This window comes from Rhinolophus sinicus, linkage group LG10 (genome assembly GCF_036562045.2).
Source record: "Rhinolophus sinicus isolate RSC01 linkage group LG10, ASM3656204v1, whole genome shotgun sequence".
NCBI classification, from domain to species: Eukaryota; Metazoa; Chordata; class Mammalia; order Chiroptera; family Rhinolophidae; genus Rhinolophus; species Rhinolophus sinicus.
The window spans coordinates 76,258,974-76,281,178 of record NC_133759.1 but is presented as its reverse complement, the minus strand read 5'-3'; the positions used below and the strand labels follow the sequence as shown (position 1 = coordinate 76,281,178).

At 51.3% G+C, this 22,205-nt stretch overlaps 1 protein-coding gene across 2 annotated transcripts in view; it reads left to right on the top strand.

Moving 5' to 3' along the window:
* FSTL4 (follistatin like 4) overlaps positions 1–22,205 on the top strand; it is a 365,366-nt gene that overhangs the window by 292,352 nt on the left and 50,809 nt on the right. For both annotated transcript variants that reach the window (XM_074313508.1, XM_074313507.1), the window contains exon 7: positions 20,654–20,820. In XM_074313508.1, coding sequence (XP_074169609.1) covers positions 20,654–20,820 — 167 coding nt within the window. The remainder of the gene's footprint in view (positions 1–20,653; positions 20,821–22,205) is intronic.

Here is a 22,205-nt window from a genome sequence, read left to right as displayed (position 1 = left end):
ACGAGGGAATGGGAACTCCAGCCAAGAGGCCCCGAAGAAAGGACTCAAAGGCTGTGCTATTACAAACAGTACCAGGATCAGAAAGTCAAGCTGGGCTTTCAGGAGCCACCTGAGTACTAACAGATGGTCCAAGCTGTCATATTCTGAGTCTTTAGGACAAAATCTGGAGAACCAGTCACAGACCTCTCACGGCATTGCCTGTAGTGCTAACGCAGTACAGTCGTTTGCAGGCTAATAAATCGGAAGAGTTATTATTCCTTTAAAATGCAGACATATCTGGGGTAGCCACTTAAGGACGCACATGGAATAAATTACTTTTGGATGACACTTTTTAATTGAATTGAGCTAACAGCTTAGTACCATGTTGCAATAAGAAGAATATTAGGATGATTAAAAGATCTGAAAACTCTTGCAAAATTAAATGATTAAACATAATGCTGAGTAAATGAACAAGCTTGTGTATATTAATCAGTTGTGGGCCTCAGCAAATGGCTGTGTAACTAAATGCACATTACGGCCCTACACACGCATGGCTTCCCGCTCTCTCCGTGCTGCCTTTCCATCATGCGCTCCTTACTGCCACGCTGGGCAAGCTGCTTTCTCCACAGATAAACAATATGCTAGTAATTTAGTGAGCGTGACAGGTGCAAGAGCTACTGCTTCTTGGCAAACACTCATTCCTTTGATTGTGGCCTTCAAGGAATGGCCATGCAGTTCATTTTCAGTCTCTGCTTCTAACCAAAATGGTACTTCATGGAGCAAAACATGAATAGAATTCTGGCTGCCATTCTGAGCATAGGGACTGACCCTCTGTTAACCCAGTAACGTCCGTTTGCTTTAGTTGTCTCAGGGTGGTTGGTTGGACGCCTTGGTCCTAGGAAGCAGGGGGTAGGAATGTCACTTTGGGAGTATGTCCTGATTCCAAAGTCCGCTTGGCCAAAGCTGGCTGCCCTGGGGTGAAGGAGGAACCAGCATCTCCACTGGGTGTCCCAGGAGGGTGTCTCCTGCGTCCCTCCATCCCCCTCGGACTGGTCTGCCAGCCAGCACGGAGCAGGTGCCTTTTGTATGACCTAGAAAACGGATTAACTTCCTCCCTCGTCTCCTCCCCCGCCTGCCCAGAGATAACACAGGTAATTTCTTTTCCGATCATATAAATCTTTCATGCCCAAGTCTCACTCATAATTAGTTGCATAAAAATTCAGGTTACGACTCAGGGTGTTATTAGAAAACATGAAAACAGTGAAAAGTTTTCTTTGCTCTCTAATAAAAACTCTCAAGGTCTCTGTTACAGAGAAGAGAAGAGACATTGTATCTCATTAAGGGTAAAATTCAATTCAGAGCAGAATCCCACTTGCTGGTATTGATGCTGAATATATTTTTTTTTAAAGTATAAAGAAGAGAAAGGAAGGGCCCCAGGCACTTGGGCGGATCTGTGCCCACCCCCACCTTGCAGAGCCTCCCCCAGGCCTCCCTCCCTCAGCCAGGCTGAGTCTTGTGCTTCCTACACCAAGGCTACGAGAAGCCCAGCAGAGGCGGCTTCTCAAATGAAAATATATTCCCCCAACTAAAGTGCTGAACAAACCTGTTTTGCAGCACATCACATTGGAAAATAACACTGTGGAATTCCATTAAGCTGATGGCTCCTGAAGAAGTCAGCTTTCTGAAAAGTCCCAGATAAAGTGCTACAATTGTCTCAATGGTTTCCTGTAATCGACTACCAGGGACGCTGGATCCATCTTCCCCAATTTGGCAAATTCAGAGCCACCGAGAAGAATCTCACTCCCATGATTACCCGGGAGCCAAGAGAACTCCTCCAGGCGAGTGTTGGCAGGGTGTTCACCATCTGCGGCCCCTGTCCCACCGTCTGGCCCAGCTCAGGCCTGGTAGCCCATGAAGCAGCGCTCACTGGACTCCAGTTGCAATGTTAGAGGCCTTCCAAGAGCCAAGGGTTCACTCTCCAAGGAAGGGAATACATTTTTCCCAGAGGCTAGAGGTCCTGACGACCCAGGCCCATCATGAACTTGTCCTTTCCAGATGGCACAGCTGGCCGTGCCACTCAACCCAAGATTCAGCAATTCAAGTGCTCTGGGCCTTGAATCATTCAGGGATCTTTTACAGGCTCCCAGGCAGGGCAGCGGGGTGTGGTGGTGGCCTGTGTGTCACAGAACCCCAGCCCCCACATCGTCATCAGAAGGCAAGAGTCACACCCTCACCTCAGCAGATCTCATTCCTTACTTTCCTCCAGGGCACAAATTAATATTGAAAACATTAATTTGTCAAAACTCTGAAAAGCCACAGGCCTGAGCCAACAAGGAGAGAAGCAATCAAGACTTTGTCCTCAGAGGAGGCGGGTGGCCCCAGTGTCCTATCACATTTAGTCCAGAATGTATTTCACCATTACGTAACTGTGCCCTTCAGCGGCCACGCGGGTTCAGGAATGGAGCGCTAATACATTCTGTGGCACAGTCTCTTTCCGGGGAGGACGGGAGCCCGGTGCCCCTTGACAGAGAGAGAACAACAGCATAATGCAAGGAACGTTTTTGAAATGCTAATGCACGCTCCCCACAACTTAATTTTATTTTTTTCCTTATTGGCTTTTTCATATGACATTTCACAGTCCTCTAGCCTCAATAGCTAGATCTGCATCATAAAAATGACAACATGGTGATTTAAGGAGGAGAGACCATCAGAGCGAAAGGGATGGTGTGCTTTCAAAGTATCAGTTTAGTACCTCTTACCTGGGGTCAATGTTCATTTTCAATACATCATTAAAGCATCTGGTTAAATCACTCAGAGAGTAACTGTCTTCTTCCCCAGCTCCATGTTGGATTGTGGAGATAAATGGGTAACCCTGCAGGAAGAGCCATGTTAGACACACATGATGTATTGAGTTAGGGGCGACCAGGGAAGGGTGACCTGAATGAAGTCTTGCAGAGGGAAGGAGAGAGAAAAGACGACCAGGCTTGTGGGCACTGAGGCTTCCATCCGGAAGTCGGTAGTGAGCGACGGATGGTGTCAAACTCGCCTCCTATCACAGTCAGCTTTACAAGCACAGGGTTCACCAATATTCATGCAATTCCAAGCTGCAGTCGAGTCCGCAGGCAGCAACCCAACAAGAGGAGAGAGGACACGCGGCAGTGCCTTGGAGAATTCTGCACATCCCAAAGTCAGCTCAAGGCAAAGGGCAGTGACAGGTCCAGCAAACCGTAGATGGAGCAGGGCAGAGGTCTTATCTCTGGTGAGGGCTTGGACCAGAGCACCAGGCTGACTGAAACCCTCCTCCCCAAATCCCAAATGAGCAATAATTCCTAAGAAATCATAATTGCCCCTGTGTAGTCACCAGGACACCCTGAAACAGCAATGCTCCCAAGGGCTTTCTTTCATTTTCTTCTTGAAATAATATCTTTTGTTTCAAAGTAATATATGCTAATTTTATACCATTGCACATGAAGTTGAAAGATAGCCCCTCCCAAACCCACTGCCTCCCAGGCCCAGGCCTCAGGGTTCAGCTCCGTTGACAAAGTGGCGGGGCCCATGCAGGCTTTCTTTTGTGCACGTACAAACACCCACACGGGTATTTTGGGGGTATTTTTGTGACCTAGGATTAGACTCTACACATTGTTTTCCAACTTGTTTTTCTTGTTTAAAACCATATCCGGTCAGTACAAATATATTTACCTGGCTCCTTCCAATAGCTGTATAATATTCTATTTGGGGCTGAAACAGTGTATTTAACCAACGCTCTGGTAATGGGCATGAAGGTTGTTCTTAGTTTTTTACTGCCACAGATAGTACTGCCATTGGCATCTTTGGTCAAAGACATCTTTGCACATTTGTGTAAATAAACTGTTGGAAAAATTCACAGAGGTTTCTGGAGGGGTCTGACTTTACGGGTACCTGGCAGCAATTCCAAAAAGAACAGGCTCTCGACTCTATGTCTTATGGTTTCCAAAGTTAGGGAAAGAATAAGCAGCCCACGCTATCCTCCCTGTCTTGGGATGAGGAGGGAGGCAGCTGAGATTTGCACTTGAGTTTAGCTCCTGAGAAGCTGGATGGCAAAGATGAATGAGCCATGCCTCCACCACCTCCAGTTTGACCTGCAAAGGCCTCAGAACTTCCAGGACTCTTCAGTCATCCAGGAAGTCAGAGGTGCAAGGAAGGGGGGCTGGGGGTGGGGGTGGCACAGGAGCAGCCTGGAAAGCCTCAGGAAGGCGAGGGTGGAAAGGCGAGGGCCTGAGATGGGGATGGCCTGCTGTGCCAGCTCACGAGGGCTCTGGGCTTCCCCAGGGTGTCAGGGTGGGTACCCAGGACAGGGCCTGGTGACAGAGGCTTTTGCTGGGGCTCTGGCCTGTGGCTCTGGGAGTGGAAGAGAGGTCAGGCTGAGAGGCTTAGGAAGGAGAAGGTGACTGGACATGAGGACTTTGCGGGCAAGAGGCTAAAGCAATGAGAAAGGACAGTAAGGCTAGGCCCAGCAAGGGGGTTAAGGGATAAGACAAGCCATCTAGGGTCGAGGTCCATGGACATCAGAGTGCCAAGTCCAAAAGAGCTCAGGCTGGCCCCAGCTGTGAATGCCCGGGGTCACATTGCTCCAGGGGCCACACAGGGCCTGGCTCCCAGCAGGCACTCTGTAGCGGCGGGGGGGGGGGGGGGGGGTCATGAGTGACTGTATGACAGATGGATGGATTTTCGTATTTGTGATTGCTTTCCAACCATGCCATATTGGATTAACCAGGAAGTTCTTGGCGGGGTTCCAAGATAGTAACTACACTTTCCTGAAGCACGGTCGGTTTAACAGAAGGAACCTGTGGCACCAATGACTCCAGTGCTTCCCAGGGACCGCTGGGCTGGCCCTATGGTCTGCAGGGAGACCATGGCGTGTGGCTGGCGTCCCTGGAGCCTAGGGCAGGTAGAAGCCTCCTGGTGTCATGGTCATCTCCCCCGCCCCTGCAGACGAGGGCTCAGGCATGGAGAGGTGGGGCGGGACCAGAAGCTGGGAGAGTAGCACCCTGGTTGCTGTCGGCTCCTCGGCACGAGCTAGTTTCTCAAAGCTCTTTCCTTCCTGATGGCCCAGAGTGGAGACGGGAGGTGAGGCTGAGGAGGGTCATCTTGGTACAGATGAGGTTACGATGGTCAGGAAGGGCTGCCTAACGGGAGCACTCCAGACTGCCAGACGTCAGTATAAACCAGGGTACTGGGGGGTAAAACTGGGATCTCCAGGGATGGAAAAGTGGGGACAGACCCTAGAGTATCTGTATGGTTTGTTTCTGTGGGTGGTATTTATAAAGGAGCCCTAGAGCCCAGATAATGTTTTGTCGCAAAGACTTCTGACCTTAAACCTGAACCTGAGCCTGTTGTTACAATGTGCAAAAGAGAAACCTGGCCTGAGTCGGGCACAGCTTCAGCTACAGGTTACTGACATGGGCTGCATCCCAGGTGAGGCCCAAACATGTTTCCAAACAGGGCATGCAGGTTTCCTGATGCAGGAGCCATTTGTCAGCACACTGACCTTTGCTCAGCCGTGCATGTGGTCACCTCTGCCAGGGGCGCTGGGACACCTGCAGTGGCCCGCGCCTACATTCGACTGTTCAGTTGTACCTGTAAAGTCACTGTGTGCCACAACCACAAACAAAACACACATGCGATCCAGATAAGTTGGTCCCCTGTTGCCAAGGACAGTGGTGCCAGTCCCAGTCCCTGGGGCTTCCCCTGCCCACCTCCCCCAGCCTCGCTGTGGTGGAGGGTACGGAGCCACCATGTGTAACTCTTAATTCATCTGTCTCTGCCTTGTTAGCTGCTTCAGTACGAGGTCCAGATTTTTTCTGGAATTTATAATTGCCCCCTCTCCCTCCAACCCCAATGCATTGAAACTGGGTGCTAAGAAGAGAAGAAGCACTGTGCCGAACTGCAGGGTGTTGGCCCTGCCACCCTAATTCTCGGGACTTCGGCTTTCCCGTCCTCCACCTGGAGACAGGCCTGCCAGTGGCAGGACACCCCAGATTGCAGCCCTGCAGGGCAGCTCCTGCCAGCCTGTGAGTCCCTGCTGGTGGGGGAGGGGGCAGGAAGAGCCCCCTGCATTTGGTCTGCAGGCCAGTTCTCTAGGAATCAACCCACCAAGTGATGCATTTATCAAGTTATGGAAATCATTTTTTAAATCTCTGCTACCCTGGTGACTGTTGGAATTTCTCTATTTTTTTTAAATTGGGGAGTATAGGGGAACAGTGTGCTTTTCCAGGACCCATCAGTCGTTGTCCTTCAATCTAGTTGTGGAGGGTGCAGCTCACTGGCATATGTGGGAATCAAACCAGCAACCCTGTTGTTAAGAGCTAGCACTCTAACCAACTGAGCCATCCGGCCGCCCCGGAATTTCTCTTTTTATAACGGTGTATGCTCCAGGCCACCCCTGCCCCAGAGGCTCCCAGACAGGCACCCTGTCTAGGTCCAAGGCTGTGGCCACACTGATTTTACCCCAGAGGCAGGGTAAGGTGACAGTAGGGCAGAGATAAAGTCCAGAATTTTTCGCATTGATTTTCTGCCACCTTCACCAGATGAGTTGAGATGTCGTGGGCTTATTTGCATAGTGCTGAGCTCCTCTGCCGGGTGGTACCAGCGTGCCCAGGAAGCGTGGGAAAGCCCAGGACACAAGCGGACAACAACAAGGAGTTCAGTTTGGCTCCAGCTCCGTGGAAGCTGTGGGAGATGAGACTGGAAATGGTGCTAGTGAGCCTTAAAATGCCAGGCGGAGGAGTCTGGCTCCCTCCCGAGCCAGTGGGAGGGGAGGAGGTCTGTAGGGGAGCTGCCTGGGGGGGAACGTCCCCAGGGAAGAGGCTGATGCTTGGGCCTAAAATGAGGTCCTGACCAGAAGTGGCCTCAGAGGAGCTGGAGAGAAAGGGGTAGATTCAGAGGGGTACGAGGGTGGTTTGGCTGTAATTGTAAGATGGGGAGACATGGATGAGATTTTGGCTCATTCATCCCTAAAATGAACCATTCACTCAGCCAGCCTGCAGCCTCCACGTGTGCCTGCGAGGCAGGCGCGCCCAGCGTCGTCGTGGAGTGCAGCGAGAAGCAATTTGCCGTGGGTCAAGATGTGGAGATTTCCAAACTGACAGATGGCAGAGGAGTCTTTGGAAAGGAAACGGGAGGCATTTTTCTTACCAAGATCTGTCCTTGGACAAAGCATACATTATAGGATTCTCTCTGAAAGATAATTTAAAGAACCTACGCAAGACAAAGGAAGAGATATAATAAATATCTCATACCGGGAAAAGTGATTTCTCACCTCCCGATATTTTGGTTCCCACACATCCTGCCTCCACAGGGATGTTTTCAGCAAAGTCCAATGAGTTGGTTCCTACGTCACGACCATGACAATCGTAACACCCAGTCTTCCGAAGTACCCCCTCCTCAGTCACCTGCCTGCACTGAGACCCTGCACCAACCAAGCCCCGTGTCAGCAGGAAAGCATGATGGTGTAAGAGCCCCTGTAGAAGGTATGGCCTTGTCAAGCTCAGGTGAGGAACGAAGGGCCTCCTCTAGCCCCTACAGTTTAGCCACCAAGGCGTGGGGTGGTGTGACCATGGGCAGAAGCAGGCCCTACCTGGGCAAGAGCTGTGGGAGGACGTTCACGTTCAACAGATGAAGGACAAGTATTTCTTTTAGGAATTACTATTATTGCTAATTGTGGTTATTAATGTATACCATGGTTCTCAATGGTGCCACTATTGACATTTGGGGTCAAGTCATTCCCTCTTGTGGGAACTATTTTGTGCATTGTAGGATGGTTAGCAGCATCCCCGGCCTCTACGCCAACAGGAAAACACTCTTTCCCCCAGTTATGATCACCAAAAATATCTCCAGACATCACCAAACGTGCCTGGTAGCAGAATCACCTCGGGTTGAGAACCACACCAAACGGGCCTCCCTTCGTCTTTCACCATCAGGTGGCCTCCCCGACATCTCCATCTGCAGCCAGGCACGAAGTCCCTGCCCCTCCCCAGAGGCCAGGCCCCCACTTATTCTCTGGGGGTTCCCCGCTCTCACCCACTCAGAGGCTTTTCTTCTAAAATTGCCCCTTCTCTCTTTTGCATCATAAAGTTCACCCTCTCCTTCTGATCCTTCTGATTGGCCGGCAAGCGCAACCCCTTAGAACACAAGCCAATCTTTTCCTTGACCTTCCATGTTCCATCCCATTTCTCTGCCCGCCTTTATAACAAAACTCTTCTAAAGAACTCCTCTTCTCCACCTCCTCACCTGTTCTCTTTGAGTCCATCCCAAAAAGGACTTCACTCCCCAACCTTCACATGACACATAGGCTCCAAAGGTCAGGGTCCCAAAGGACCTTCCTGTTGCCAAACCCCATGATCAAATGTCAGCCCTGGTCTGAGTGGAGCTCTTGGCAGCACCGACAGGTGACCCACAGCCTCCCCCACAGGCTCTGTGACTCTTCCTCACCCTCCCCCCTCGAAACCATGGTGGACACCCAAACTCAGTCCTCACACCTCTTTCTTCCCTCAGACCACACTTCCTAGTCCTGTCATTGGGTCCCATGGTCTCAAATGTCATGTAGACGTTGATGAATTCCAAAGTCGTCTCCCTTGCCTGGGCTAAGACGGCCAACTGCCTACCCCTCAGTCCACCTGCCACAGTAAACACAGAACTCGGATTTTATCTCAAATGTCTGCTCTTTCTCCCACAGCCTTTCAGGAAAAGGAACCAACACCCACTCAGTTTTTCAGAGCAAAGTTCCAGTATCCCTCTTCCATTCTTCCCTGTCCCTCCATCCACCCCTCATCCAGTCAATCAACAAATCCGTTCGCCCTGCCTCCTACAGGTGTCCCAAATCACTGTGCCTCAGCACCTCTGCCACCACTGCGGTGGCCCCAGCCTCCGACACCTGCTTCACAGGCAACCTCTCAACAGGCTGCCCATCTTCCTCTTTCGCCCAATCTGTCCACCTTCCACACAAGTACCAGAGTGCCCCCCACACCCTCACCCCTTCCTGAAAGGGCCTCAGTCAGCCCAGCCCCTCCCATAGCCACACGCCTCCCCAGCCAGTCCTGCTGCTTCTTGCCAGTAGTTGCTTTAGGGGTGAGCATGCGACTCAAACCTGGCTAATGGAACCTGAGGGGATGTCAGCATGGGGGCTTCTGAGAAAGGCTTCTTGTTCTTACCGTTCACATACATCAAAGAGTCTCTAACACACACACACACACACACACACACACACACACTCACACACACTCTGCGATGTAGCACCTGCCTGCGAGGCCTAAAACTGCATGGTCAGGCCGCACACACCCCAGGGCAGAAAGAAGAGAGCCTGAGCGCCTGATGACGTCTGGGAACCACAGAAGGAACGTACCCAGGAAGCTCCCACCACAGCCTTCTAGTTATGTGTGTACAGATGATAGCTTTTTCTTATCAGTCAGCCCCATTTCCAATCAAGGTTTTCTATTCACGTTGCTGAAAATATCTTGACTGATGCACAGATGGTCTTTAATAGTGTAAATCACACCAGTGTAGTCTCCTGCTTAAAATCCTCCAATGGATTCTCATGCAATAAAACCCCGACTCCTCACCATCGCCATGGGCCCTGCGCTCCTGACCTCACCTCCAGCCGTACCTCTTGCCACTGCCCCAGAGGCCGCCTCTCTGACCTTGCACTGCCCTTGCCCTGTTCTCCCCCAACAGCCAGAGTGATCCCTGTAGCATGCAAATCAGATCACATCCCTCCTTGACTTAAAATCCTTCTGATCCCGTCCCGTTGCCTTCCATGAAAACCTTTCAGGCCTCGCCATGGCTCTGCCTGGCCACCTGGCCTCTTCCCACCTCTCTGACTGCAGCTGTACCTTGTTCCCTGTGCTTTGGCCACACTGGCCTTCTTCAGTTCCCAGAGCATTCTCAGCCCCTGTCTGACCTCAGGGCGTTTGAATGAGCTGTTTTCTCTGACTAGAATGTCCTTCTCCCCATTCTTGGCCCACGTGGTTCCTTCTCATCTTAGAGCTCTCCAATTAAATATCACCTACTGAGAGAAGCTCCCACCACCACACCCGTGCGTCTTAATAGGCCTCCCTGCTGTTCTCTCTCGTGGCATCTTGTTCTTTGTATCTGCATACTTATTATACTGTGTAATATATTTACACAGTTTCCGCCAGCCCTCTCTGAGATCCCTCTCCCTCGTGCAGAGAGTTTGGACACCATCTGATAGTGAAAGCATTAGAAACAGCCATGGGATGAGAGAGTGCGCTCCCTGGACAGAGGTGTTTGGGAGATTGGAACAGAAGTTAGATCTCCTCTCATCAGAGGATTCTCAGAGGGTTCCTGACCTGGCCTCTCAAAGATCCCTTCCACATCTCACTACATTTTCTTTCGAGGAAATACAGTAACTTGTATTTCTTTCTCTTCTGAGGGAGTGTATTAGATAATTAACCCGGCTGCTATAGAAATCCCCAAATCTCAGTAGCAAGAGCAGAAGCTGATTTTTTACCCTCATCAGGTCTGATAAGGTCAGGCAGCTCCCCAGCAGTGACTAGGAGGCTGTGTTCTTTGCTTTCTCAAAATGCATGACCTCAGGTCCACAGGGAGAGAAGAGAGCATGGACGATGACTGCATTAGTCAGGGTTCTCCCGAGAACCAGAACTGATGGGATGGATGGATGGATGGATGGATGGATGGATGGATGGATGGAGAGAATTGACTCACATGATTATGGAGGCTAAGACATCCCAAGATCTGCAGTCAGCAAGCTTGAGATCCAGGAAGAGATGGTATTTCAGTACAAGTCCAAAGGCAGGAAAAGACCCATGTTCCATCCTGAAGGCAGTCAGGCATGAGGAACTCTCTCTTAACCAGACTTTTTGTTCTATTCAGGTCATCACTTGCTCGGATGAGGCCCACGGACATTAGGGGGGGCAGTCTGCTTTATTCAGGCTACTAATTCAAATGTTAATCTCACTCAGAAACAGTCTCACACTGAGAATAAAGTTGGACCAAATACCTGGGCACTCCATAGCCCAGTCAAGTTGACACATAAAATTAACCATCACAATGACCCAGGGTTTTGTGGCCAGGCATTCATATCCCTTCATTCAGACCCAGTCACATCCTGGTCCCAAGAGAGCCTGGGAGTTGGTCTTCAGGAGTGCTCAGAAATTAGAAAATGAACCAGCATCTGGGAATACACAGCATGGCACCCTCTGCTGTTAGGTAAAAGCTGTCTGCTTATCTCCCCTGACAGTTGGTATAGAAGATTCCAGATCCAACCCTTGACCTCTGTATGAATTTTTGCAAATTCTGAGTAAGCTAGTATATAACTGCATGAGATAATACATTCTTTTCCCTAAAGTCACCAAAGAAATAAGCAGTTAAGATACTTTCCTTTTGCAAGTACCTTAAGCAGAGGCATTTCCATCATCACTGGGAGTGGACTTGGCAGGGTGTAGACGATACACAGACCAACCAGCCTGATCAAGGTTACCCCAGGCACAGAGACCAGCAGAGGGCGGGGGGAGAGCTGGTGCCTGGCACCGTGGTGGCCATGCACTCTGTGACCAGGAGGCCCTGGGCTTCCCGCCTCTGCACAGACCCTGTGCTCCTTCCTACGGACGCCTCAGTGCCCGCCCCACCATGGCACCCTGAGATGGCAGTGCCATAGCCCCTGGGCACTATGCTCAGCTCTAACTTCCACTCTTCTGCATACTGTGGTCACATTGCGGTTTAGTTTTCCCAAAGCCAAAAAGGTTTACTGGCCAGAGGAGGCAAAACAGAATCCAGGAGCTTACAGGATGCCCCTCCTGCTTACAAGGAGGACACTACACCAGACCGGGGCTCCTTGGGCATGGGACATGGGTCTGCCTTCTGTGTCCGCCCCACAGGGCCCAGCCCTGGACACACAGAGAGGGCTCTTCCAAGAGAGGGTAGTCAGACACTGCAGCAGCGCAGGCTCTCCAACGGGGCCTGTGAACAGGTGTCAGGTGCCAGCCCCCTTGCCCCCCACACCTATCTAACATGTGTCCTCCCAGCTAAGCTGCAAGCTCCAGGTTAGCAGGCACTGGGCCTCTTCTGCTTGCCAGTATATTCCCACTGTATCCTGGCACATAGTAGGTGCTCGAATAGTTGTTGACTGCGCACTACCCTCATCATTCTCTTCCTTAAAACTACTTATTGAGTCTTTTCTGTATGCTAAGAAGTATATTAGGTGCTGGGGATACAAAAGAAAGAAAACGGATATGGTCTCTGTCTTCGTGCAGCTTACAACGGTGTTATTTACACTGGGAGCAGAACTTGATAACGAAACTGTAATCATGGTTGAAGCAACACCAAGTAACATAAGTCGGTTGCAAAAGTAAATTACCCACAGATCTGCACATAATGAACTACTAATACGTTTGTTGTCATCCCCAAAACGAACCATGCAAGAGGGACTATGACAGCGGCACAAACATCGAGCCAGATTATGCATAAAGAGGAAATTTTGGATGGGTGCACGTCTGGCTGGTCCAGAGCCACCTGTGCAGGACAGACACACCCCAGGGCTCAAACTGTGGGTGTCAAGATGAAAGGCCCTAAGTCAACCTGTTCTGGCCTCCCACCCGTGAAGTCCCAGCAGATGTCTGAAAGGAGGGAAACAGGCGGCACAAAGCTCTGCCCCACAGGCACCTTTCCACGGGACACGCCAAAGCAGCTCTAGCCCACAAACAGCAAGTGAAGTCATCGTGTCCAAGAGAGGTTGCCTGTCCCCTCCTTGGTCAGGAGACACACACTCTACCTTTGTTTCTGTCCCACTTCAAAGTGTGGCCACGGTCACAGGAACCAAACCAGATCCACAGAACTTGCCCCACAGGTGCTACACCTCCTTGGCAGCTCCCAGGTCACCTGAGGAGTTCCTTCCAGGGGAAAAACATTGGTTTACAAGGAGAACAGTGTGAGAAGAGGCTGCAGTCACCAAGATGTGTGTAAGCGCCCAGTCTGGGCTCTGTCTCCAGAAGACACTGATTCCTGAGCAAGCCCCTGAGCCTGGCTTTGTTCTGTGAGACTCAGTCAAAAATACCAATGTGTAGGCAGGTTGAATGAGATTTTCACAGGATCTTTTCATTAAAACCATCATTTGAAAGATGGCAACTGTCCAGATCTGGAATGTGTTCCATTAGTGCATTTCTAACATAAGAAAACTAATGCCAACTTGACAAGAATTTGAGAAATTTAATTTCTATGGCTGTGAACCAGCAGAATCCTGCCTGAGAGGGTGCTGAGAGGTTCATGAGTATCTATCGAGTTCAAATCAGTGTGAGAAATAGTGCCTGAGATTAAGGGAAAGCTACAATAGGAACTAAATTCCAATTCTCCAGTGACTGAAATCTTGTGGCCTCCTGTTTTCTGGAAGGGTGTGTGTTGCCCTGCTTATGGGGGGCCCGTTACTCCAAGAGGAGAGCACGTGTGCAGGGAGGAGGGTGAGAGCTGGTGTCTGCGACACCTTGTGTCTGGAAAACCAAGGGTGTTACTGCTCTGGTTGGAAGGGCTTACATAGAGAGGAAGAGGTCTCCCTAAAGAGTCCTGCCAGCTGGACTTGGCCTCAAGCCCACCTACTGTGTGCCAGTCACCACGCTAGGCACAAAACAGCCCTGCCTGTGACCGCCCTGATAGACACCAAGCCTGGTTAGTGCACCGGGAAGGTCTGTCTTGTGCTAACCAACCGACGCTGACTGACAATTGTGGCAACGCAGCCTGTTCATCCCAGGGGACACAAGAGGAAGCCGACTGATGTCAGAAGGCCTGACCCATAGGGAGACAGGTGTCCCAGGTTGTGAGGAAACTCCCAACTCCCTTGCCCTCCCCAAATTCCCAACTCGCTAGACAACTTTCCAGTGCTGGTTCTTATAGCAGGGGCCTTGTCTCTCTGGGGGCACCTCTGCCTGACAGAGCCAGACAAGCTCCCTGCTGCACGACTCCAACCCCCTGCCCAGCCTTCCCTTCCCAAGGGCACCAGCGTCTTCCTACCCCAGACCTGACAGGAGCCACCAGCCCAGCCCTCTCTCACTGTCCCCACCACACTCTGAGCACAGGGCAGCTCTTGTTGCTTGGTGCCCCAGAAACCTTAGGAACCTTCCCACAGAGAGATGGGACCACACCATAGGATAGCAGAACCCATATAGTATCTGCTGACCAGACACCATAGGATAGCAGAACCATAGCCAGGAGCTGGAAGGACCCTCACTGGCCCTTCCGCAGGCCGCTGCCCTAGAGGCTGCCGTGTGGCTTCTTCGCCTCTCTCTCCCGTGACTCTTGCCCCCCCCCCCCCAGAACAGAGTCCAGGTCGGGACGTACCTGAGTGCCCTGCTCCACAGGTGTGCCCGGGCACAGGTGAGCTTCCGCCCACAGTAGAAGTTCAGTCGATGTGTGTTCACTGAACACCTATTAGGGCCATCCCCACAAATCCCAGGCTGCCTGGCTCTCCCCCTGCCCCCATCACAGTGTAATGCTTGAGAGGACTTGGGGGCCCCTCAGGAAGGCCACACTACCACCAGCCCCTCCCCCGTCACTCTCCGGAGAAGGGGCAGGTGGGGGCAGACTGCGACCACCGAAATCAGGTTTCGGTTCTAAGGATTCTCACTGTCTTCACAGTACGGCTCCACCTACCTTCCCCTCGTCGTCATTGTCTTGCACCACATCAAGGCCTCCAGATGGGGCTGTGCACGGATGGAGGGACGAGAAAGGGCCCTCTCTGTGTCTCTGTGGTGGTCATAGGGCGTTGATCTGCCCAACAGACCCTTTCTGTCGAGACATTTGGCCCCACCCCCCACAACCACCCAACGCCTGGCCCAGAGGTGGCCACCTGGCCAGGCCTGAGGGTCAATCAGTGCTGTGACCGCAGAGTACTCCATGCACCTGGCCTCGGTGATTGCTTCATGGAAGAGACAGAAGGCAAGTCTGGCCAATCAGACCTCTCCCCATGCTTTTTCCCAGGGCTCTCAGGAAAGATTTGGTCCCTTCTTCTGGGATCCCATGTACAGGGACAGTATGAGGGTGCAGCCACCACTGGAAACCTTGCAGCCAAGCAGAGTGCCGTTGTTTCGGGTCCTAGGGGCCTGTATCTGTACAAGCGCCTGTTTATGTTAAAACTTCAGGGTACCGGAAACATCCCATAAGGTCATCTCAGAGGTGGGGGTCAGGAGTGGGAGGGTCTCAGGATAGACAACTGGAAGGTGCCCACCGGGCCCAGGCTTAGACCCAAAGCCACAAATGGGATGGGGACCCAGGGGACACCGTGATGAGTAATGTGGGGGGAGATCATGGGGTGAGGTCAGGGGCTGTTCTGAATTCTCCGTGGTGATTGTGTGGGTGGTGGAAGCGTCTGGTGACTTTTGAGCAGGGCTGTGATATACCTTGTGTTCAAAGTGGTGAGCAGGAGACTCACAGCCAGCAGGTCAAACTGGATGACCACACAGGAAGCTGTTGAGGACCTGGGATAGAGAGGAAGGGGAAGATTCAGGGGGTGTCATGAGGGAAGCCCCTGTGGGGCTTGGCAACCATGGTGCCACCACATGTATGTGGACAGGTGGGCACGGAGCAGTGGCGCTGGGGAGCAAGGGAAGGTCACCTCCTGGCAAGACCAAGGAGGGTCTGCAGGAATGTCCTTTAGAACCAGGTTCTCAGAATCCCAGAGCCTAAAATCGGGCCGGGCCCCGCAGAGCCCTCCTTGCCCAATCCATCATTTTATAGATGTGTAAACTGAGGCCCAGGGACAGGAAGGGACCTGCCCAAGGCCATTTGGTGTGTCACCAACAGAGCCAGGCCTGGAGGCCAGGTGTCCAGAGCCACCGTCTAGCATCTGCCCTGCTCACTGGAGCCCCAGCCCATGATGCTGCCTCATTTTTCACTTGCCAGTAAATCACCCTGGGAAGTCACTTAGCAGGGAAGTGGGGCCTGCCAGGGGAAGGCGTGTTGAGCAGTAAATAACTGGGAGTGAGGACAGGTTCCGTTGCCATAAATCTCTTCAGAATTTTAAAAGGAGCTGGGGAATATTGATGTGAATTAAATCCAATAAAACACTCATTTAATTAAACTTTAAATGATCCAAATATTTGCTGTTTGGTTAATATTTGTGTGGCTGACAGGAGCAGAATTATGATGGTTCTGTCAGTATTCACGCATTCTAATTTTGCACGAGTCTTTCCTGCGCAAAGTGCACATCTTCAGACTTACAAGTGATGGGGGGTGCACTCAGGAAGGCTGCGGGAACTGGCTGTCTCAGCAGCGGATGGTGAAATGCACAGACTGCCCACTCAGGGTGTTTTGTATGATTGTTTGTTTGTTGTTAGCCTTGTGCTATAAATTCCTCCAGACATTTTTCTAAAGCTTTTTGAAACACATGACTTTGGGACCACGTGGAGGAGGGACGCTCCTACGTTTCACAAAGGCCTTACATTCCAAAGGAGGGTCGATGCTCCTAGCCTGGTAATTAGGGCCCCTGAGACCCCAGCCAGCCAGACTGCCTTACCTCTCCATCTCCCACCTGCTCTCCCCCTGTCTATGCAGACCCCCACCCATCTTTTAAGGCAGGCGTTCTCAGGCCTCAGGGTATCACAGAAGCCCTGGGGTGCTTGTTAAAGCCCAGAGTCTGTGCTGCAGGTGGTGGGGAAACCACATCTCAAGAAGCAGAGCTCTGGGGCCCAGGGGATGTCCTGCCTCCTCCAGAGACCCCTCCCTGACTAGCCTGTTGGTCTTTTCCTTGTAGTCTGCAGCTCAGACGTGCAGAGAAAATGTGGGTTCCTTTCGTAACATACCCGACTTTTTTAAAAAAGTTGTTTTAATTACAGTTGACAGTCAATATTAACTCCAGGTGTACAGCATAGTGATCAGATATTTATATACTTCACGACGTGATCCTGCCAAGAAGTCTAGTGCCCACCTGGCACCATACAGTTATTACCATATTATTGACTACATACCCTATGCCGTGCTTTACAGCCCATGACTATTTCGTAACTACAGGTTTGTACTTCTTAAGCCCTTCACCTTTTTCACCCAGCCACTCAACTCCCCTCCCATCTGGCAACCATCGATTTGTTCCTGTATCTATGAGTTTGTTTCTGTTTTATTTTATTTTTTAGATTTCACGTGTAAGTGAAATCATAAGGTATTTGTCTTTCTCTGACTTATTTCACTTAGTATAATACCCCCTAGGTCCATCCATGTTATCACAAATGGCAAGTTTTCATTCTTTTTTGTGGCTGAGTAATATTCCCGTGTATATATGTACCACCTCCTCTTTATCCAATTGTCTATTGATGGACACTTAGGTTGCTTCCCTATCTTGGCTATTGTAAACAATGCTGCAGTGCATATATCTTTTCAAATTAGTGTTTTGAATCTCGTCAGATAAATATCCAGAAGTGGAATTGCTGGGTCATAAGGTAGTTCTACTTTTAATTTTTAAAGGAAACTTCGTACTGTTTGCCATAATGGCTGCACCAGTTTGCAATCCCACCAACAGTGCACAAGCATTCTCTTTTCTCTAAATCCTCGCAAACACTTGTTCGTTGATTTATTGATGATAGCCATTCTGACAGGTGTGAGGAGAATTTGCATTTCCCTGATGATTAGTGACAATGAGCATCTTTTCATATGTCTGTTGGCCATCTGTATGTCCTCTTTGGAGAAATGTCTGTTCAGATCCTCTGCCCATTTTTCCATCAGATTGTTTGTGTTTTGGGGGTGCTACGTTGAATCAGTTCTTCATATATTTTGGATATTAACCCCTTATCAGATGTTATCATTTGGCAAATATTTTCTCCCATTCAATAGGCTATCTTTTCATTTTGTTGATGGTTCCCTTGGCTGTGCAAAAACTTTCAGTTTGATGTAGTCCCATTTGTTTATTTTTTTTTCTTTTGTTTCCCTTACCCAAGGAGACATATCCAAAAAAATATTACTAAGAACGATGTCAAAAGGTTTACTGCCCATATTTTCTTCTAGGAGTTTTATGGTTTGGGATCTTACATTTAAGTCTTTAATCCATTTTGAGATTATTCTTATATATGATATGAAAAGTGGTCTAGTTTCTTTGTGTGTGTGTGTGTGTGTGTGTGTGTGTGTGTGTGTGTGGTTTGTTTTCTGTGTGGTTTTTTTTTTGCATCATCTGTCCAGTTTTCCCATCACTATTTGTTGAAAAGACCATCTTTACCCCATTGTATATTCTTGCCTGCTTTGTCATAGATTAATTGACTGGATATGCAGTAATGTACCTGACTTCACAAGCCCCACCCACCAGCCATTGGGAGAACAATGCACCTAAATGTTCGATCCATCATAAAGCTTAGTCCCAGCTGGTCGTTTTAGTAGTCCACATAAGTAATGCTCTTAGAAAAATGCTTTGTGTCTCCACTTCCCACCCCACGACCCAGCTGCTCCCCTAGCTGGTTTCTGAGTGTGGAGAGAGCACCCTGCCATCCCCCGTCAACTCCGGTTACCCCTGCCCCCACCGCTCCCCAACTGCCCTGTCTAAGGTCAGTGCTCTTGGTCTGAACTCTCTCAGCCTGGCTGAGTCTGGAGTCTGAGGTTCCCCATAATTCACTCCCTGCAGCCCCCACTGGCACTATGCACCCCTTGAGGTCTGGAGGCCATTGCCTTTGGGCCCAAGTCTGGCTGTCTAATGCAGCCCTCAGGTACGAAGGTACAGAGCACCTCACAGCCCAACAAGTGCACGGCCAAGAGCCCTGGGGCCCCTCCATACCACTCAGAAACCGAGGGGGTTCTGGCAGATAATCGCAGGCCCTGGCTCTCTGCACACCATGTGTGGTCACCCCAGGTGAGGAAGGGAGCAGGCTGGTTGGGGAGGGTTCGGCCTCCTCTTAGAGCCCCGCCTTGGCTCCGCCTTGGCTCCCCTCACCTACACACCAACAGGCACACTCTTTGCCCTTCCCACTGTCTCCCTTCTGATTCCCACAATGCACTGGGACGAGGAAGGAGCATTCCATACCCCTTCCTTGTGGCTTATCCAGTGAGGAAGAGGTACCTCATCTACACTTGGGGAGACCTCTGTGTTCTGAGTCCCAAGGGCCTGCACAGCACAGTGGGAGCTAAACAATTTTAGCAAATTCTTCTTCTCTGTCCCTCTCTCTGCCCCTCTGAATCTTCAAAACTGGGGCTTTGCCACAGAGGGCTAGTGCCTTCTCTGCCCTGAGCCATAAGCCTGACGACTCGGAGGGAGGGCAGCAATTAGAAGTGATTAAAGAGGGAACTTGAAATGCATCGCTTCATTTATGAAATATTAGTCTGGCTGCATCTGCATCAATCACACGGTGCTTATCTTTCCTCATGTGGCGCCTTCACTGGGAGCCACATTTGTCCTGTGTGTGATCGTCCCCTCTCCACTGGCCTGTTGGCTCCTTTCCTTCTTTATTTCCATTTTCTCCATTGTTCATCCATCCATTCAACAAGCACTCATGCAGCGCCTAGTGTATACCTTGTTCATTTTCCCGGGCCCAGGGCTGGGCCACTGAATGACTGCAGAGGGGGAAGGGCTTTGCTCCCCAGTATCCCACCTGATCTTGCACCTGCTTTCCCTTCACCTGTCTTGCACTGCATCACACCTGCGGCTGTTCTCACTCCCTTTCCCCGCCCCTCCCCCACTAGCACTGGCAGGGGGATGTGAGCACAGATGTGCTCCCGATGAGTCCCGGAGCCCAGTTCCCAACCCCGCCTTGCTCCACACCTGTCAGGGGCCCCCAGGCCCCGAGGGAGAGGTCAGAGTGAATAAGGCTCCCCACATTTTTGCCAGATAAACACTGGCCCCGAGTTCATGCCGCCTCCAGCTGCTGCCCCAACCCCCCTGAGTTGTAGATTTGGGGGACGCAGTCCAGTCATTGGGATGGTGACTCTGCCTCCAAGCCTGATCCCTCTTTAGCATTTGAACATCGGAGTCTGATTAATTTTTTCATAAATCCCGAGAATTGCAGAAAGGCTGTTGTTGCAGGGAAATATTTTAGACCCTTCCCATTTGCCTGAAGAATGATCAGTCCTAATGCCAGTTATCAAGTGTGAAATGGCAAGGATTAATAATTTGTGCAGCCTGGAGTACACTTCAAAAAATTAAAGGCTACCATGCCTGGTTGCTGAGCAGAAATCCAAATCTAAGCTCAGAGAATCTTCAGACAGAAACAAACCTTCAAAGGTCAGCCAGTCCATTCCCCAGACTTCAGACAGTGCAACCTTTAAATTGGCCCCAGATGAAGGAGAAACCTGTCGGCCCAGCCAGCAGACCTTGACTGCACTTAGCCAGGCCCAGATGCCGTGAGGCCTGGGAGCCCAGCGCAGGGGCTGCACAGCAGGTGGTCTTGGTGTGGTGGCCTACGGGGTCCTGGCAGCCCACGTTCTGGGCTCAACTCACAAATCCACAGCCCAGATGGTCCCCTACACTAACTGTGGTTCCTGATCTGTTTTGACTCACAGAGCCCTTTGAGCATTTGACATAAGTCACAGCGCCTGTCCCGGAAGATGTGTCTGTCTGTAAGTTTCATCCATATGCACGTGGTGGACGGTTTTCCGTTTCCTTGAAGCCGCCTGGGCCTCTGCCCCACAGGAAATCCCCGTGGCCGTTTCCCAAATGGAGATTCCACCCCCTGGGCCTGCACTGACGGCCTTTTCCTTTTCCCTACAGAAGTAGTGCAGCTCAGCCTCGCCCCCGAGGAGAGGGTCAGCGTGGCCACAGTGACTGTGGGACTGAGCACAGTGCTGACATGCGCTGTCCGAGGAGACCTGCGGCCTCCCATCATCTGGAAGCGCAACGGGCTGGCCCTGAACTTCCTGGATTTGGAAGACATCAACGTAAGTCACCTGGCTCTGACGCTGAGCTCCAACTGCCTCCTGGGGAAGTAAACTATGCGAGACTGTGGCAGGGCCTGGGGGTTTTCTTTCGACATCCCATGTCGGGTGCCTTCCAGCCTATTGTCTGATACCAGAAAACACAAGTCCCAACGCATACAGAAGTGGGATGGATGGTGGCTATAAGCCTGCCAGCCAGGCCCAGAAGAAGGTGAATGGGGAGGCGAGGGGGCAGGGCAAGAGGTTCCTGCAGTGGCCACAGCAGCCAAGGCCAGGAGGTGGGCGTGAAGATGGGATGAGAGGAGGGGGCTGTGCAGCGAGTCCACCGCTGGGAGGTAAGGACCACAAGCCAAGAGAGAACATGGACAGGCAGGCAGCTCTCAGGCAGGTCGCATCTGGATGGGGGTCCCCGAGGGAGACTCAGGCCCTAAAGCTGGGCAAGATGTAGACAGCTGGACACGGGGGTGAGGGGAGGAGGGGATTCCCTGTGGAGGCACAGCTAGGCCACTGGGCTGGGTTGAAAGGCAGGGCCCAGGTGAGGAGGAGAAAGAAAATGAGGTCAGGCCAGAGAGGCCTCCCTGGGGGCCTTGTTTGTGGAGTGAGGGAACGGATGTGATGAGTTGAAAGAAGAGAGCCCCCGAGCTCGCACAGCCTAACGTGACCAACAGGGGAACTTCTATACTCTGAGGCCCAGCAGCCTGGCCTGTGGTCCCAGTGTCACCCAGGCTGTCTTTATGGCTTTGGGCAATTTCTTAAACAGCTGGTCCTCAATGAATTAATCTAGTAGAAAAGCAACATTAGCAGTACCTCTCTTCTATTGGACTTGAGGAATACAGGGATTAATTCAAGAATATTTATTGGCCCTGGTTTGGGACAAGGGGTGAGGTGGCTTCCCAGAAGTTCATGTGAGAAGACAGAGTGATGTCACCCACGTAGGGTGCCACCCTGACAGCAGCTATAGTAACAGGAATCCAAGTTTCAGGCAGAAGAGGGGACAGCCTGGGTCTCCTTGGCTCAGGACCGGCCAGCTGGCCCAGAATTGGGTGCTTGGCCCAGAGAAGGGAGACCAGAGGGACGAGTGGTCACTTCACGCTGCCAGCTCTAAGGTGGTGGGGGAAATGCTGGGGTAGAGGGAGCTGGCCTGGGCTGTGTGATGCCAGGAGCTGGACTAGCACCCAGAAGAGACCAGTTTGCGCTGGTCTCTTCGCAGCCATCAGCCCTACCCCTCGATGGAGTAAGCCATCACAGGAGGCAGTGCACCCAGGGCCGTGATAAGCAATGCTGCTAGCCACAAAGAGAGCAACCAAACCTCATGACCTTGAGAGTCCTTCCAACTCTGAGGCTGCTTTGTGGGGAGAGGCCCAACATGAAATTCTGCAGGAACCCCC